Here is a 14,787-nt window from a genome sequence, read left to right on the forward strand (position 1 = left end):
TTTGGTTTGTGTGTTTTTGTTATTGTTTATAGATTTAAGACTTTTATTTTATAATGGTCACATTGTTCCAATGTGCTTTTATGCCTGGTACCTGCACAACACTTGGCTTTAAACCCCTCAGTAATTGCTGGTTTCTCTAAGAACAGACATCACACTTTCTGTTCCAGATGTATTTATTCCTACTATACAACAAATCACATCAGACTACATAGAATAGTTTTGTATATTCTCTCTTGATCTTAAAGATTGTATCTTATTGAATAAAATATCCCACTGTGTATTATTTTTATATGTAAAAATAAGTTTAATACTGTATCAGGGGTTAACTTTACTATTTCAGATCTTCCACAGCTTGTCATTTCATCAGGGGAATCCTTTTGTCATTGTTAATTTGTTGGGTAGAAGCCCACCAACGAAATGTTATGAAAGAATTTTCAAATTTGCTTTATGATAGATTGAAGAATTTGAAAGAAGTAGGAAAAAGTGAAAAAGCATGTCAAGAATGTTGTCAGTTTGCTTTTGCTTCGACTACATGTGAAATAGTATAGTAGTCATAGTGTGGAAACGATTGCTAAGTTAAAAGTTTAGCTGGCTGTATAGTGGTGCTTTTCTTTTCCTTCCCAATTTTCTCTGTTTTTACAAAGATGGCGCTTAATGAGGACATGAATGTAGGGTGACCATATATGACTGACGTGCTCTCCACAGAGGAGCACAATAGCTTGTTCGGGCCGGTCAAGTGCTGGCAAAGGAGAGAAACCAGCTTAGGAAACCCTGTGCCTTGTGCCTGAATACTGAGGAGGAGATGAGTCCTAGAAAGTCTGCATCACCGCTCAGGGATCTAGATACTGTCTCGTTGCAACTAGGTATGAAGTAGTGTTCATGCCTCGCTGAGACTTTCCAGGAATGTGGTCAGTCCATAAGCTGCTAAGTTGAGATTTAAGAATAAGATTTCAAATATAAGCTCTGACCAACCTGAGAAAATGTTAAGATATTATGAAAAAAAAAAAAAAAGGAAGAAAAAAGAAAAGAAAGAAAATTGGAAACTGTATTCTTTTGAGTTTGAGTTTCTAATACATTTAGTTGACTGATACTTTCTACTGATCCAGTTACACGTAGGTCTGGGATTGAGGGACCAAAAATCTAATGAATGCAATAAATCGAAAATAAGTAAGTGAAGTGTTAGGGCCAGTGTGTCCAGGTCAAGGTGGCATATATTAAGGTCCTCTAGAGTCACTCTGCTTAAAAACTCACCTCTCAAACACTCCTTTCGACTTAAAATCATAGACAGACATCTCACACATAAGTAAAAATTGCCAAACGTTAACTGTTACATAGATTGTGTGGTTATTTGCCAGATCAATAGGGATCATTAAGAATAACTCCCAAGCTCCAGTCTGCTCCTTGGTGACCCTCTTCTCCAGTCCACTTGGGATGAAGTCAGAAGCGCGAAGAAAAACACCCCGGTGGCACACAGCAGCACGCAGAACAGGGCCTGCTGAAATCAGAGGCGCAGTACTATCTCAGCAAAACCTGCCTCTGCTGAGCCAGGTGGAAAGGCATCCTGTCAGGAAGGGAGCTGGGTGCGCTTTTATGTGGTCCCTCTGTGGACTCTGCAGTCTTGGTTCCAGAGAGGAGGGTGCCTGAAACTAAGATGTACTTGGTGTATCTTACATAGCTGAAAAATCCCAAAGTCCTCAAGGATATTCTCTGTGACTCTCATACGCTAAATATCCACGAACTGGTATGTTCGTATTTGTGACTCTTCAAAGCATGATGGCTTTAGTCATATGAGTAACATATCATTTAAAGGAGGCTTGACGTCCCAGTTGATAGTTTTTCCCCACTAAAGCACGAACGACTTTAATGGCTTTCTAGTGCTCCCCCCAATCTAGTTTTAGAAACAAAACAGTAAATACATCATCTATAATTTTACCCTCCACCAGGGGGAGCTTCAGTATCAGTTAATACTTTTACAAGCCTTGAATGAATAGTATGAATTCAATCCATCTGTTCTTATAAATAAACACTGCTTGCTTCACAAAGAGGCGTAAAGGCCTTTCCTCAAGAATTTGAAATCTACCGGGCAGGGGAGAGAAGTAAGAAATTCATCAAAGATGTGAAAATACTGTAATTCATTAAACCGTGGTCACAGAGTTAGTTCTCTTAGGAATGTTAGGAGAAATATGGGTGTTGGCATGTTATCCTCTCTCCCCTACAGCTTTGAAATAGTTTCTCTTTGGCCTCTTGATCTGCCATCATGACTGGCCACCTTTTACTCCTCAGTGAAAGGGTCTGTTTCTTTGAAATTAGAATGTACTTGGGAAAAGTTAATCCTTGGGAAGGTGCTGATCTTTATTTTATTACCAGCATCATTTAAGACAGGTTACTTGGTCGGGAGCTATTTTTCTCCATATATGAACATCATCATTGGACCTGCCCCATTTCAGTATTTTGCCTCATTTTCCTCATCAGGGACACCTATATTTGTCAGTTCACGTATCTCATTTTCCTTTTTAGGACTGAGGGACAGAAAGAAAGGTTACCTCCGTATTTTCATTGATAAGCAATCGCAGTAGAATGTTAGAAGACATAAAATATGCTCTTATAAATTATATGTGTGTTGTGAAACCAAAGTGTGAAGACATTGTCAGGTATTTGGAGGAGGAAAATAGCTTGTAAAATAACCTTTTGTTTTATTTGGGTCTTGTACTTATTTAAGGTGCTACATAAATGTGTATTAAAATAGCCCCTCTTGACTCAGCTCCAGACTTAAAAGGGCAGAGTGGTTTGGGTGCTCGGCCAGCATCTGGAAAAAGCCCATCTTGTGCAGGGAAGGAAATGAATGCAAGCTTTGAGGTAGTCCAACCACCAAGCTTTTAGTGTTTCTATTCCCCAAAAATGTAAAAAATGCAAGTTATTCTTGAAAATGTAGTACAGACATTACATTGAATATGAATATTTTTTTTACTGCAGTTTTATCTTGGGTTTGCTGAATGCGCAGTCCATTTATTTAATGCCATGTCTTGCTTAAATATTCTTGTCGAGAACAGCTGGAGACTTTGAACTGGATGCTTGGTTCTGCTTTCTGGAAAGGCAACATGGATTCTGTTTTGCAGACATTAAGAAGAGCTTTAAAAGGGTATTGGGGGATACAACTCTTTGGCTTTTTAAGAAGCCTCCTGTGGTTCGGAGCCCAAGATGTGACATACATTTCCTGCTAATTGCTTCTCTTAAGAAGCATGGGCTTGGCTGTTCCTCTTGAGGAAAAACCTTAATAAACCTTCCCATTTTACCAGTGATGTGACTCTTATTTTGAGCTGTTGTTTTCAATATATTTTGTTGTTGTTGTTAAAGCTTAACCCTGTGCAAGATCTTGTGTTTGCTTCTAACCATGTAAAAATTCTTGTAGGGCGTATGAAGCAGAGATGATCCTTATGCACCTGTCAGCAAATATTGATAGTGCTTCGACTCCATACAAGGTGCTGACCTGCATGTTGGGGATACAGCGTGAATGATACAAAAGTCTCTTCCCTCCGGGAGTCTTTGGCAGGACACAAAAGAGTGTGTGTGTGTGTGTGTGTGTGTGTGTGTGGTGTGTAAAATGCTGAGTGCTCCGGAGAGGAGTTAAAAGGATAGGAGTGCTGGCCAGAGAGAATGTGGTGGTGGGTCAAAGGTTTATTCCTTTGCTGAAGTTTCTATTTGCATAAATATTTGAAATGTGCCTCCCACACAACTGCCTGGGGGAAAGAACCGCCTTCCATGCATTGGGAAGTGTCTGCAAATGCCATGAGGTGGACGTGTGCCTGCATGTTGGAGCACCAGCAATATGGCTGGAGTGGAGTGTGCAAGGGGGGAGTGGTAGTAGGGTTGGGTTGGGGTTGTGGGGGGGGGGCGATTTCCTTCAGCATGGGCTGAGCGGGGCCCATGGAAGGGATTTCAGCAAAGGGCATAGGGAACATGATCTGACTCAACCTATCATCAGGACACCCTGGCTGCTGAGCTGAGACTAACCTGTGAAGGGGCAAGGGTGGGAGCAGAGAGACCAGTTAGGAGAAAGTGGAGTGTGAGCGAGGAGTCCAGGATAACGCCAACATTTTTTTGCCAATAATCAAGATAGTGAAGATTGTGGCCGGAGTGGGCTTGGGAGTTCCATTTTGGACGTACTAAGTGTTAGGAGCAGGTCATATCCTAGAGTTGCATGGTAGGCAGTTGGATAGGAGTCTGGAATTGAGGGGAAGAGATCTGGACAGGAGATTCACAGTGAACGTTCAAGAACACGGAGCTGAACAGGATCATGGTGTTGATTGTAGGTAGAGAAGTCCAGGGACTCCATCATTGAGGTTCGGAGATGAAGAGGAGTTAGCAAAGGAGAACATGAAGGTCACTGGTGACCTTGATGGGCTGTCAGTGGAGCAGTAGGGGGCAGGACTGGAGTAGCATAGGAGAAGACAGGAAGAAGGTCATTGGAGACATCAGGTGTGGACTGCCCTGTTAAGGTGGTTGAGACTGCGCATGTTGGTGAGCTAATGGGAGTGGTCCACTGAGGAGGAAAACTGAGCAGGCTACATGGACGGAATCTAGCATACAAGTACAGGGGCTGAGCCAGATGGGAGTGTGGGCAGGCATGGCGGTGGGAGGAAAGACAGTACGGGGTCAGAGAAACTGGTAGGTCACAAAGAACTGATAAAAAGTACCATGAGGAAGTGTCCTACAAAGTAGTAGGAGACAGAAAGGGCTGATGCTTTCTGTTCTGGGCCAGCTGCTATGCTTCAGGAAGGGGAGTTTGAAGTGGGCCTTTAAGGGTAGAATTTCAACAGGTAAGTGTGGGGAAGTGTCACAGGCAGGTTTGCAGAATACGGGAGCAAGAAATTACCTAGTTTCGGCTGACATTAATGTGGAAATAATGGGCTAAGAAGCAGATCGGGACCATGTTGTGGCGAGCCTTGAAAGGAGAAGGTGACCTTCCAGTAGGGAGAGCTAGAAAAGTAGGGCCTGCTGTTGATTCAGGTGCCACCGAGAAGGTGGGCACGGGGAAATTTCAGAAGAGATCTGGATTTGCAAGAGTAACTCCCCCTGGACTAATGGTCTTTTCAGTCTTCATTTCTCACTTCGTTTTCCAAAACCCTTTCTCTAATCTGAGTCATGTGGTTGTGATCATTTGCAAACAAGAGCTCAGTTTATTTTTTTTTAATTCTTTTAATGTTTTTATTTATTTTTGAGAGACAGAGCGCAAGCAGGGGAGGGGTAGGGAGGGGAGACCCATAATCCGAAGCAGGCTCCAGGCTCTGAGCTGTCAGCACAGAGCCTGACACAGGTCTTGAACTCACAGACTGAAATCATGATCTGAGCTACAGTTGGACGCTTAACTGAACCACCCAGGTGCCCCTACTTTTTTTTTTTAATGTGTATTTATTTTTGAGAGGGTGCACATAGGGAAGGGGCCGAGAGATAGGAAGACAGAGGAGAGTCTGACGCGGGACTCAAACCCACAAACTGAGATCGTGACCTGTGCCGAAGTTGGACGCTTAACCGACTGAACCTCCCAGGTGCCCTGAAAGCTCAGAGAACCAGCATTGATACTTGGGCACACAAAGGTAGTGGAGAAGATTGAAGAGAAAAATCTCCTTTGTTAACTCTGTTCCTCTAAAAATCTCCTTTGTTAACTCTGTTCCTCTGTTCCTCTGACCTGATTGTGCCCCCCTCAGACCTTTTGGCTCCTCATGGGCATACAGCCACCCTCAGTTCCACCCTCACACCCTCCCCCTGCTCTTGCTCTGACTGCCCCCGAGTGAGACGGCAGCCTCTGTCCCTCCCAGCCCTCCCCCTTGGCATCTGCCAGCGTGATTGACAAGTCGAGTAAGGGAGCGTTTTTCCTCAATTCGCTGCTGTTGGGGAGCTGCCAGCTTTCCCACCAAGATCCCATCGTCCAGGCCCTCCCTTGTGGGTGAGAGGAAAGGCACAGGCCACACTGTACCCACCCACCCACCACCACCACCCCCGCCGCAACCACCTTGCCCCTCCCATCCCCAGGGTCCCCGGTTGAGCGGGTTGGGGAGTTTGAAGGAGCCACCGGGATGAAGGGAAAAGCCTGCAGCCTTCCCAGGTGGGAAAACAGGACGTGGAATTATGGGCCGGGCACTGGGCTCTGCCTGCTTTCCTGGGAGGGGATGCATGTAATGGAGGAGTTTAAAGAAGATATTTGATCCCCACACTCCCAGCGGGGTCCTGAAGCCAAGGCCAGTGGATTTGGCATTCTTTGGGCCCTTGAGATCTCTGCTGGAGAGCCTAACCCCTTGTTCTCTGGGATATAAATGGTCTTATCTTAACAGATGCTTGGGACCTCCGACCAGGGATTCTAGCACCTGCCTCAGTCAGTCTGGCCCAGTGCTCCCTGTGATAAGGAGCAGGCTCCCTAGGCTGGTCCTGAGGAGCTGGAGCTGTCGCTGTGGCCCGTGCACGTCGCAGGCTTGGAGTGAGAGCCTGCAGGCCTTCCAGTCCCAAGCCTGAGTCCGTGTAGGGATTTCGGAAGCTACACTTAGCCCATTTGGAAGAATCTGGTTTTTTGGGTTTGTGTGTGTGTGTGTGTGTGTGTGTGTGTGTGTGTGTGTGTGTGTGTTTGCCTTTTTAAAGCAAATTTATGCCTGAGACCCTCCCCTTTCCCACCACTTCTACGCAAATGACTACGAATGCTGCCTTATGGGCAGCTCAGTCCCTGGGAGACAATGCCTGGACTGTGGCCAGTAGTGGGGGCTGGAGGTAGGGAAGCCTGAACACCCAACTCTCAACTTCCTTCCCCACTGCCCCGCCCTGACTGAGCCTCCCTAAGTACAATGGAGGAAGGAGAATCCTGCAGACTCAATGTCCCCAGGAGGGGTGGGGATCCCTGGCAGTGCAGGTTAGGAAAAACTTCTTGGGTAGAGTACGCCTGGGGCCAGATGTCGTTGCCAAATGGACAATGGCAATGGGGGAGAGGGAGTGGGCAGAAAGGGAGACTGTTGGGAGGCCTGGGTTAAAGCAGTATCCTCTGAAATGGGAACTGGGGCCCATGTGGGACTGAGCAGGCCTGGGAGAGAAGCGGCCGTGGTGGCCATCTGGAGGGCCCGAGCTCTAGGCAGCCCAGTGACACTGAGGCCCCTGGACAGCCTGCATGAGAATAAGATTGGCCTGGGCAGCTGGCGTGGAGAAGCCAAAGCCACAGGGGGTTACAGAGGGCATGCACAACAGCTTAGGGACGGGGCTAGCAACGGGCCTTGGGAGCGGCTGGGGGGGCCTTGACCGCGGCGGGCCTTACCGACGCAAGAGCCGGGCTCAGCCCAGGGCTCGCCCTGAGGACTGTGTTCGGTGCGGGAGATACAGAAATGAGTAATGAGTACTTGATACCCTGGAGGTGCTCACAGTCTAGAGGGGAAGACGAACATGAGAAAGGGCGATTTTAAAAGGGGTTCCTGTGGCTGGGTATACAGGCGCAGGTAAGGGCCCCGGGGAGGGCTTCACAGAGGAGGTGCTCTTTGAACTGCAGTGGAAGCTGAGTAAAAAGCCAGTCTGAGGCCATGGGGAACCTGGGTCTCGGAGACCAGCCAGTGCAGAGAGCCACTCAGTAGCACAGGGCCCTGGAAGATAGAGCAGGGGTTGGGGAAGGGGAGCAGTGCCCCCAGAGGAGGCGGAGCAAGTCCGCTGGGGTCTGCTGGGGGAGGGCTGGGCCTCCAGACACCAGGCAAATCAGGCCGGTAAGGATGAAGTCACAGTACCTTGAAGACCTTGCCCTCACCTCCCCTATTCTCCCCCGAAGGCGAAGGAAGGTGGGGAGCATTTCCTTGCAGCTGCGGCCTCCTGAGAGGCGATGAGGAAGGGAAGGGGGCTGAGGGAAAGGCAGCAGGAAAGGGAAAGCAGCCGGGGCCGGGTGGGGGTGGGGGGAGCAGAGCCAGAAACGGGAAAGCAGAATGCACCTCTGCCCCTGGAGGGAGGACACGTTCCCCCTACGGCAGTGCCCCCTGAGAGCTGAACCACCCCACCCTGACCATTTGGAGGCAGCTAGGGGGCTTCCCCGGACTGGAGAGAACCAGAGGGGCAGGGGAAGACAGCCCAGAGCCGGTCACGGGCAGGAGAGGGTGGAGGTGTGGAGCAAGCCTCCAGTTTTTGGCCGTGATTCCTAGGCCCTGGAATGGGGCGGTCCTCTTGAGCGCCATGCCCAGAGGGGCATATCTAGAGAGAATGGATTCTGTGGAGTGGAAGCCAGGGCAGCAGCTGTGGCCTGAGGCCTTAGTATACAGAGTTTGAGGCACCCAGGGACCCGGCAAGAGGCAGCATAAAGGGGAAGTGTCACAGTCCCTTGTCAGATTAGTATCGCCCCAAGCACTGTGTGGAGAGGTAGGCGCCCCCCGCCCAAGGGCCCCCTCCCTCAGTGTTCCTCAGAGGCCTCTCTCTGACCAGGACACCAGGATGCCTCCAGAGACACCTGGGGGGCAGGGACACTAGAAGGGGAGGGAGAACGAGGGTGTGAAACTTAGTTTAAAAAAAATAATACAAGTAAAAAGAAAATAGTACCAAGGGGGTGACTGCAGTCTGGGGTCCTGATCCTGCCCTATCCCCCCGGGCTGGCTAGGCCTTTCCTCCAGGCCTGTCATCCTGAGCCCCTGACACCTCTTGCGAGGGGCGGCTTCAGGGCGCCTCCCACCCCATCCAGGGGGGCGGAGGGGGGGGATCCTAGCAGGAGTGCCACTAGCACCTTTAGGCCACTAGTCCCCAGGGTGACTGAGGGGAGGGGCAGGGGTGAAGTGTGGGGCTTGGCAGAGACTCTAGTGACCGAGGCCTTAGGGAGCAGAGAGCAGATCAGGGCTGGACTCTTCTGAAAGCCATCAGAACTTGGCTCATTCAGCTCTCCAGTCCTTGCCAGGAATGTGAGGGTCCGCGGTTGACTGCGAGGGACAGCTGGGTACAGGAGGGGGTGGCGGTGTTCCCTAGAGCCCATCCTCGGGCAATGGGGTCCTCAAGCAGCCCCTGCGGCCCTCTCCACACCCCTCCCCACACACGCCATCCTCCATGGGAAAGTGTCAGTTGTTTGCCACTTGGCAAATAACAGCCCACCGGGGTAATATTTGTACAACGTACAAAAACGTCGTACGTGGTCTTCTTTCCAATAGAGAAACCTATTGTCTTCTCTGATCCTTGCCACGATCCTGTGAGGTAATAGGGCCCGTATATGTTTTTTGAAACAGAAGAGGAAACCAAGTCTCCATGAAAGTTTTGTTGTTGTTGTTGTTGTTTTGTTTTAGCGGTTTTGCTCTGGGACACGTGGTTCGTGCCTGAACTGAAGGTCAGGTGGCCCAGCCCAGAGCTTCTGCCGTGTTCCTGCATGGAGGACATGCATGATGTCCTTTAAATCTCCAGCAGCCTTGCATTACCCCCATGTCATAGACAAGAAAAATGAGGCTCAGGTCAAGCAACATGCTCAAGCTGACAGGGACAGAAATCCTGTCTGACTCCAAATCCAGTGCTCATTCAATGGTATTGGCAGAAGTGCCTTAACTACTCTGGGTCGGGGAGTGACCTGAGGTACCCTGAAAGCTGGAGACATGCCCCTGCTTCCCCAAGATGCAAGCTGTGCTTTTGCTTTTAGGGAGGCCCTGTAGGAAATGGTGCGACTTGGGAAAGACAGGGATGCCCCCTGCCCCACAGGGAGGAAGGGGGATGTAGTGGGGACAGAGCCAAAGCAGGTCTCTGTTCCTCTGGGCAAGTTGGGGTTCCGATCTTAACCTGGGTGCAGGGGAAATTCTTGGTGGGCCGGGGTGGGGGGCTCCGGGAAAGAGGGGCCCCGGATCTGAAGGGTTGGAAAGAGAAAGGAAGCCAGGAGATCCCGCAGGCCCGGTAGGGACTCTTCTAGCTCCTGTTTATGGTCAGGGAACATCTAGAGACACAGTGACCACAGAGCCACAGAGAAGCAGGTGGGGGCCTGAGCAGATGCCTGGGTCAATCAGGGGGTCCCCCGTACCTGCCAGGGAAGTGGGCCAGATGTGACGCGGGGCCCCGTGCCAGGGAGGGTATTAGATGAGCTTCCAGCTTATTTGCATGTCCTAATTAACCATAAAATGAGCCCCAGGGGCAGAGTTAAGCTGTCAATTTCCCTCTGCTTACCTTCCCTACCCCCCCCCCTCCTCCTGCTGCTCCCCACCCCTACACTTTTCCTACATCCCATAGGCCCCAGACATTCCCATTCACCTCTCCCCTCAGCTTCAGTGGAATACAGTCTCCATCCTGTCACGACCAAAGCCCAGAAAAGGAGGGAAAAGGAGAAATTAGTGGTGCAGGGCAGGGGGTGTAAATGAATTGTGTTTCATTAGCGAAGCATGACCTAGTGATGAGGGCATTCTCCCAGCCCTTGTCAAGACCAGAGCAAAATTCCCCCAGTGGACAATAAGCATTCCATTTATTATCCATGCATGGATAATATGGGGAGGACAGGTTCTGTTGTTGCTCTTGACTTGGCTTTGGAGCAGATATGGACACTTTGTGGGGTAGTGTGAACAGCACAAGGCCGGAAGTCCTTCGGGACCGTTTCAATCCCAGCTCTGTGGCTGTGACCTTGGGCAAATTGCTTGACTTCCCAGGGCCTCTCCATGCAGAATAAGAGCAACAGCGGCCACTTCCAGAGTGAGGCGAGAAGGAAACATGAATGAACGAACGCAAAGATGGCGATAGCGTTGCCCCAGGCCTGGGGATTCTGTTGCCAGCAAATGTCACTCCTAATGGTTTTGTTCTGGCCCAGTTAAAATGAGTTCATTCCCTTGGATCCCTTCTGGCTAACTGATGGGTAAAGAGTTGTTTCTTCTTACTGAACCCCTTGAGCCAGGAACCGGGTCCTCTTCCTTGCTGTGTTTTGATCCTGTCCCGATGCCCGGCCTTTAGGAGATGTTCCTAAAGTTTTGTTCAGTTGGGTCTGGATTGTTATGACTGGTCCACAAAACAGATGAGTCACAGATGAATGGCCAAGAGGGGACTTGGCTTCCTGCGGAATCATTCCGGACTGGGAGCTGGTGACTTCACCACCACCCAGTGGGAGGAGCCTTTACCCACACCCACACCCACCCACACACACACACACCCACCCACACAGAACATATGCACACAGCACCACCATCACCAAGGCAGCCACAGCCAACAGGCCTTTCCCCAGGACTGAAATATCAGAGTTCTGTGAGGAGACTGAAAGGATGGGTAGGGCCTTGCTCCTCCAGAAAGCGCTGCCTCAACTGGCAAACTTCAGGGAGAGTACGAAAGGCCGTTTTTGCGGCCAGACAATCCTGATTCTTCCATGAGCCAGAAGCTTAATCTGGGCAGCCTATGTGACCCCCAAGAGCTTCCACCCACTTACTGGGAAGACAATCATTTCTAGGGTCATTCTGAAGTCTGAAAGACAAGTTGTGCACACTGCCTGGCAGATAGCGAGCGCTCAAAGAAATGAACGAAATTAGCATCTTCCCCTCCTAGCTTCCGCCAACAAAAACTTCTACGATTTGATTGCGTGGGGATCTGAGCACGATCCTCACCGCCCCCCGATTCCCGCTGTGCTGCTGCTGCGCTAAGCCTCCTCCTCCAGCTTGGTCTCCGGGGTTCCAGGATGCAGGAAGAGCCTTTCTTGTTATTTTTCTTCTCCAATTTGTTAATGCGCCGAGGGCGGGAAGGCGTCTTGCCTCTAATTGCAGCTGTCACCCCCCCCCTCCCCTCCATCAAGCGTAGAGGAGCTCAGTCTGGAGGAGCGAGGCGGGGAGAGGGGGAGTGCCTCCAGGGCGGGCCGGCCCAAACAGGGACCCACATTGTCTTTTCCCAGGCAGCGGGCGGTCCCCGCGGGCGTGGGCGGGCCGGCAGCTCCCCGGGGTGGGTGGGGGGGGGGGGGGGGCGCGGACAGCCACGTGCGCCGCTCCAGGAAAGCTTTAGGCGCCTTGAGTAGGGAGCGGAGTTGCCGCCCTTCCCCCAGCCGCCCGATCGTGGGGTGGAGCTGGGAATCTAAAACACGGGGCGTATTTCTTATGGGCCCACCTTGGCCTCGCTGGTGAACGCCCTGTGCCTGCGTCCGGAGCTGGGCGGGGGAGGGAGGTGGTGAGGGGGGCTTTCAGTGCTGGAGGCGGGGTGTTGGGGAAGTAGCTCCTGTGCCTCCAGGGCCCTGCTGCAGCCCTTGGGTCAGCCCTGCGCTGATCTGCCACCTGCCCGCAGGTGGCATATCTAAGCTTGCTTCCTCATCGGGAAAAGGGGGCTAAACTGCCTTACTTGCTTACTCAAAAGGAGATAACGGATATGGGATATGAAAAGGCTTTCAAACTTTAAAGTGCTATACAGATATCTTGCCTGTGCTTTTGAAAAGACATAGGGCTCCCTCGAGTACTCCTTATACATACACTCCTTATTAGGCCCATTTCCCACGATCCAGGTATGGGCTGAAATCTTGAAGGCCAACAGGGAGAGGTGGGAGGGGGAAGTTTCCTCTCTGCTGATCCCTATCCCAGGAGGGCTTGGGTTTCATGCCTGTGCCTGGAGCAGTGCTTTGCCAGGGATGCCAGCGGTTATAAGGTTGGGGACACAGGAGCCAAGGTCTTTATTGGGGGCCTTTCTAGGGGAACATGAGGCCCCAGTGCCCTAATCCATACAGAATGTTTAGTTGAGGCAGTGAAGGAATGTAAGAATTTCCTGGTCTCCTGCCCCTCATCACCTGCAGCCCCAAGGTGAGCACCACTCTCTCAATCTCTCTTTCAGTCCGGGAACCCTCACCTCCCCACCAGCCAGCCCCCACCACAGCCTCTACCAACCACATGCCTGTTAGTCCTACTCCAGACACTCTCGCTTCTTTTCCCTCCTTCCTGGGAAAAAGGAACCCAGAGTTAGGCTGTTGAAAGCCATAGCACCCGCCCCCCTCCCCCCATCCTTCCCAGGGCCCAGCACTGGGGACCTGGACCTTTGGGGTTCAGTCAACGTTCTGTCTCTAGGATTCAGACCCAAACAGCTGTGTTAATATCAAAGCCAGAGGGTGAGGGTTCCAGGGCCTTGGGGCAGCTTGTGGAAGGACTTTCCCCCCTTCTGGGCTCGGCAGTGCTTGGGAAGGGGAAGTGTCCAGAGCCCTTGGAATGGCTCCGCTTCTTGACCTTGTGTGAGCGGGCGGCTCTGGGCTCCGAGGCCGTGGGTGTCACCCAGCCCGGTTTCTCCTTCAGCAGCCTGTCTCGGTCAGGCCTCACGCTGCGCAGGAACTTCCTAAAGATGTTTGCTGTGAGGGCAAACCTGCGGCCCAGCTCCCGGGGCTGGCCCTTCTCCCCCTTGGGCTCCCCCGCCTCCCCCTTCTCCCCACCCTTCTCCAGTTCCGGCAAATCCAGCCAGTTGCCCACCAGGTCCGCAAAAACATTGTCACCTAGGACCAGAGGCTGTCGATTCCGGCCCCGGGACATCAATGTGGAGGTCCAGTCTTCCGGTTCCGCCAGCTCTGGTCCCTGCTGGGCACAGCTTTGGTGCTCTGGGAGCTGTGCTCTGGTCAGGGGGACCAGATCCCTCCCACAGACACTCCTACAGGACGGAAACTTCGTGCCAAAAGGTTGGTTGGAGGAGGAGCAGGCCGTGGGCCTGGCAGGGGCCTGGGGCTGTGTCCGGGGGCTTTCAGGGCAGCCTGGGGCAGGACTCCCTCCAGAGATCTCCAGCTGTTCCAGTGCTGCCTGCACCTGAAGAAGCTTTAGTTCTTGCAGCGCACCCATCATGCAGTTCATCTGATCCTGCAAGCCATCACCCACTTCCTTCATAGACATCTGCAGGGGACAGAAATGCACAGGCCCATGAGCCACGGGGGGCTGGGGAAGCGCTGCCCCTTACTGGCCCTGAACCTAGACGCCCGCCCAAACATACACCTCTGGGGTCATTCCAGCCCTCCACTGACCCCACCTCCACAGGGCCCAGTGCAGTGCAGAAGGGAGCTGGGAGAGGAGGAATCTTAACGCCCATATGGCTAGTTAAAGGAAATCATATTAATGGCAGCTAACGTGCTAAGGCAGGTGCTGTCCTCAGCTACATATATGTAAATACAGACACATATATAAATGGATCTGTGGCTAATCTCCCCAACTAGTCTATGAGGTAGTGACTAGCACTAGATGAGGGAACGGAGGCGTGTGAGTAACTTGCTCGAGACGACGCAGATACAAGAGGGTGCGCGAAGTGGTGGTGGCCATCTTTGTCTTTTTACGAGGTGCTGCGCCCTCTTTGCGAGCCTCCCTGAGACAATGACGATGACGATGATAATGGCCACGATAAGAGCAGTTTGTGCATGTTCGCTATGTAATAGGAACTGAGCTACCTGCTCTAGGCACATCACGTCTTAAGATCTTTATATAAACCCTGTGAGGTTGCCATTAGTGCTCTCATTTTAGTGAGTTAACCATGGCGGAGGTGAAGTAACTTGCCTAAGGTCATCTAGGTCATATCGCTGGGCCTTGGACACAGGACACCTTGCTCCAAATGCTATATACCAAGCACTGCCTGCCTCAAGATGGCTGGACAGAGGAGCTGGGCCTTAAGGCTACTCTGCCCTCCCCAGGGCGCTGGAGGAGGCTGGAGGACATGAGGGCAAGACAAGGAGCTCAGATTCCCGAAGGAAAAGCCTAGGCCGGAGGCTTCCTTTCACTGCTGTGCACATCTGGCCGCTCAGGAGAGAGACAAGGAGGCCAGGATGCTCCTGTGTGCAGAAGCCCTTCCCGGCCCTTCTCTGCCCTTCCCCTCTCAGCTGCACTTACACTTGGCTCTGGTGCTCTTCCTGCCTTC

General features: G+C 51.5%; 1 protein-coding gene across 2 annotated transcripts in view; it reads right to left on the reverse strand.

Annotated features, from left to right (window-relative positions):
• Positions 1–10,404: 10,404 nt before the first annotated feature.
• Positions 10,405–14,787, reverse strand: part of INKA2 (inka box actin regulator 2) — a 29,221-nt gene continuing 24,838 nt past the window's right edge. For both annotated transcript variants that reach the window (XM_045478649.1, XM_045478648.1), the window contains one exon: positions 10,405–13,778. In XM_045478649.1, the coding sequence (XP_045334605.1) occupies positions 12,978–13,778 (801 nt within the window). In that variant the 3' untranslated portion in view covers positions 10,405–12,977. The remainder of the gene's footprint in view (positions 13,779–14,787) is intronic.

This window comes from Leopardus geoffroyi, chromosome C1 (assembly GCF_018350155.1).
Source record: "Leopardus geoffroyi isolate Oge1 chromosome C1, O.geoffroyi_Oge1_pat1.0, whole genome shotgun sequence".
Classification (NCBI taxonomy): domain Eukaryota; kingdom Metazoa; phylum Chordata; class Mammalia; order Carnivora; family Felidae; genus Leopardus; species Leopardus geoffroyi.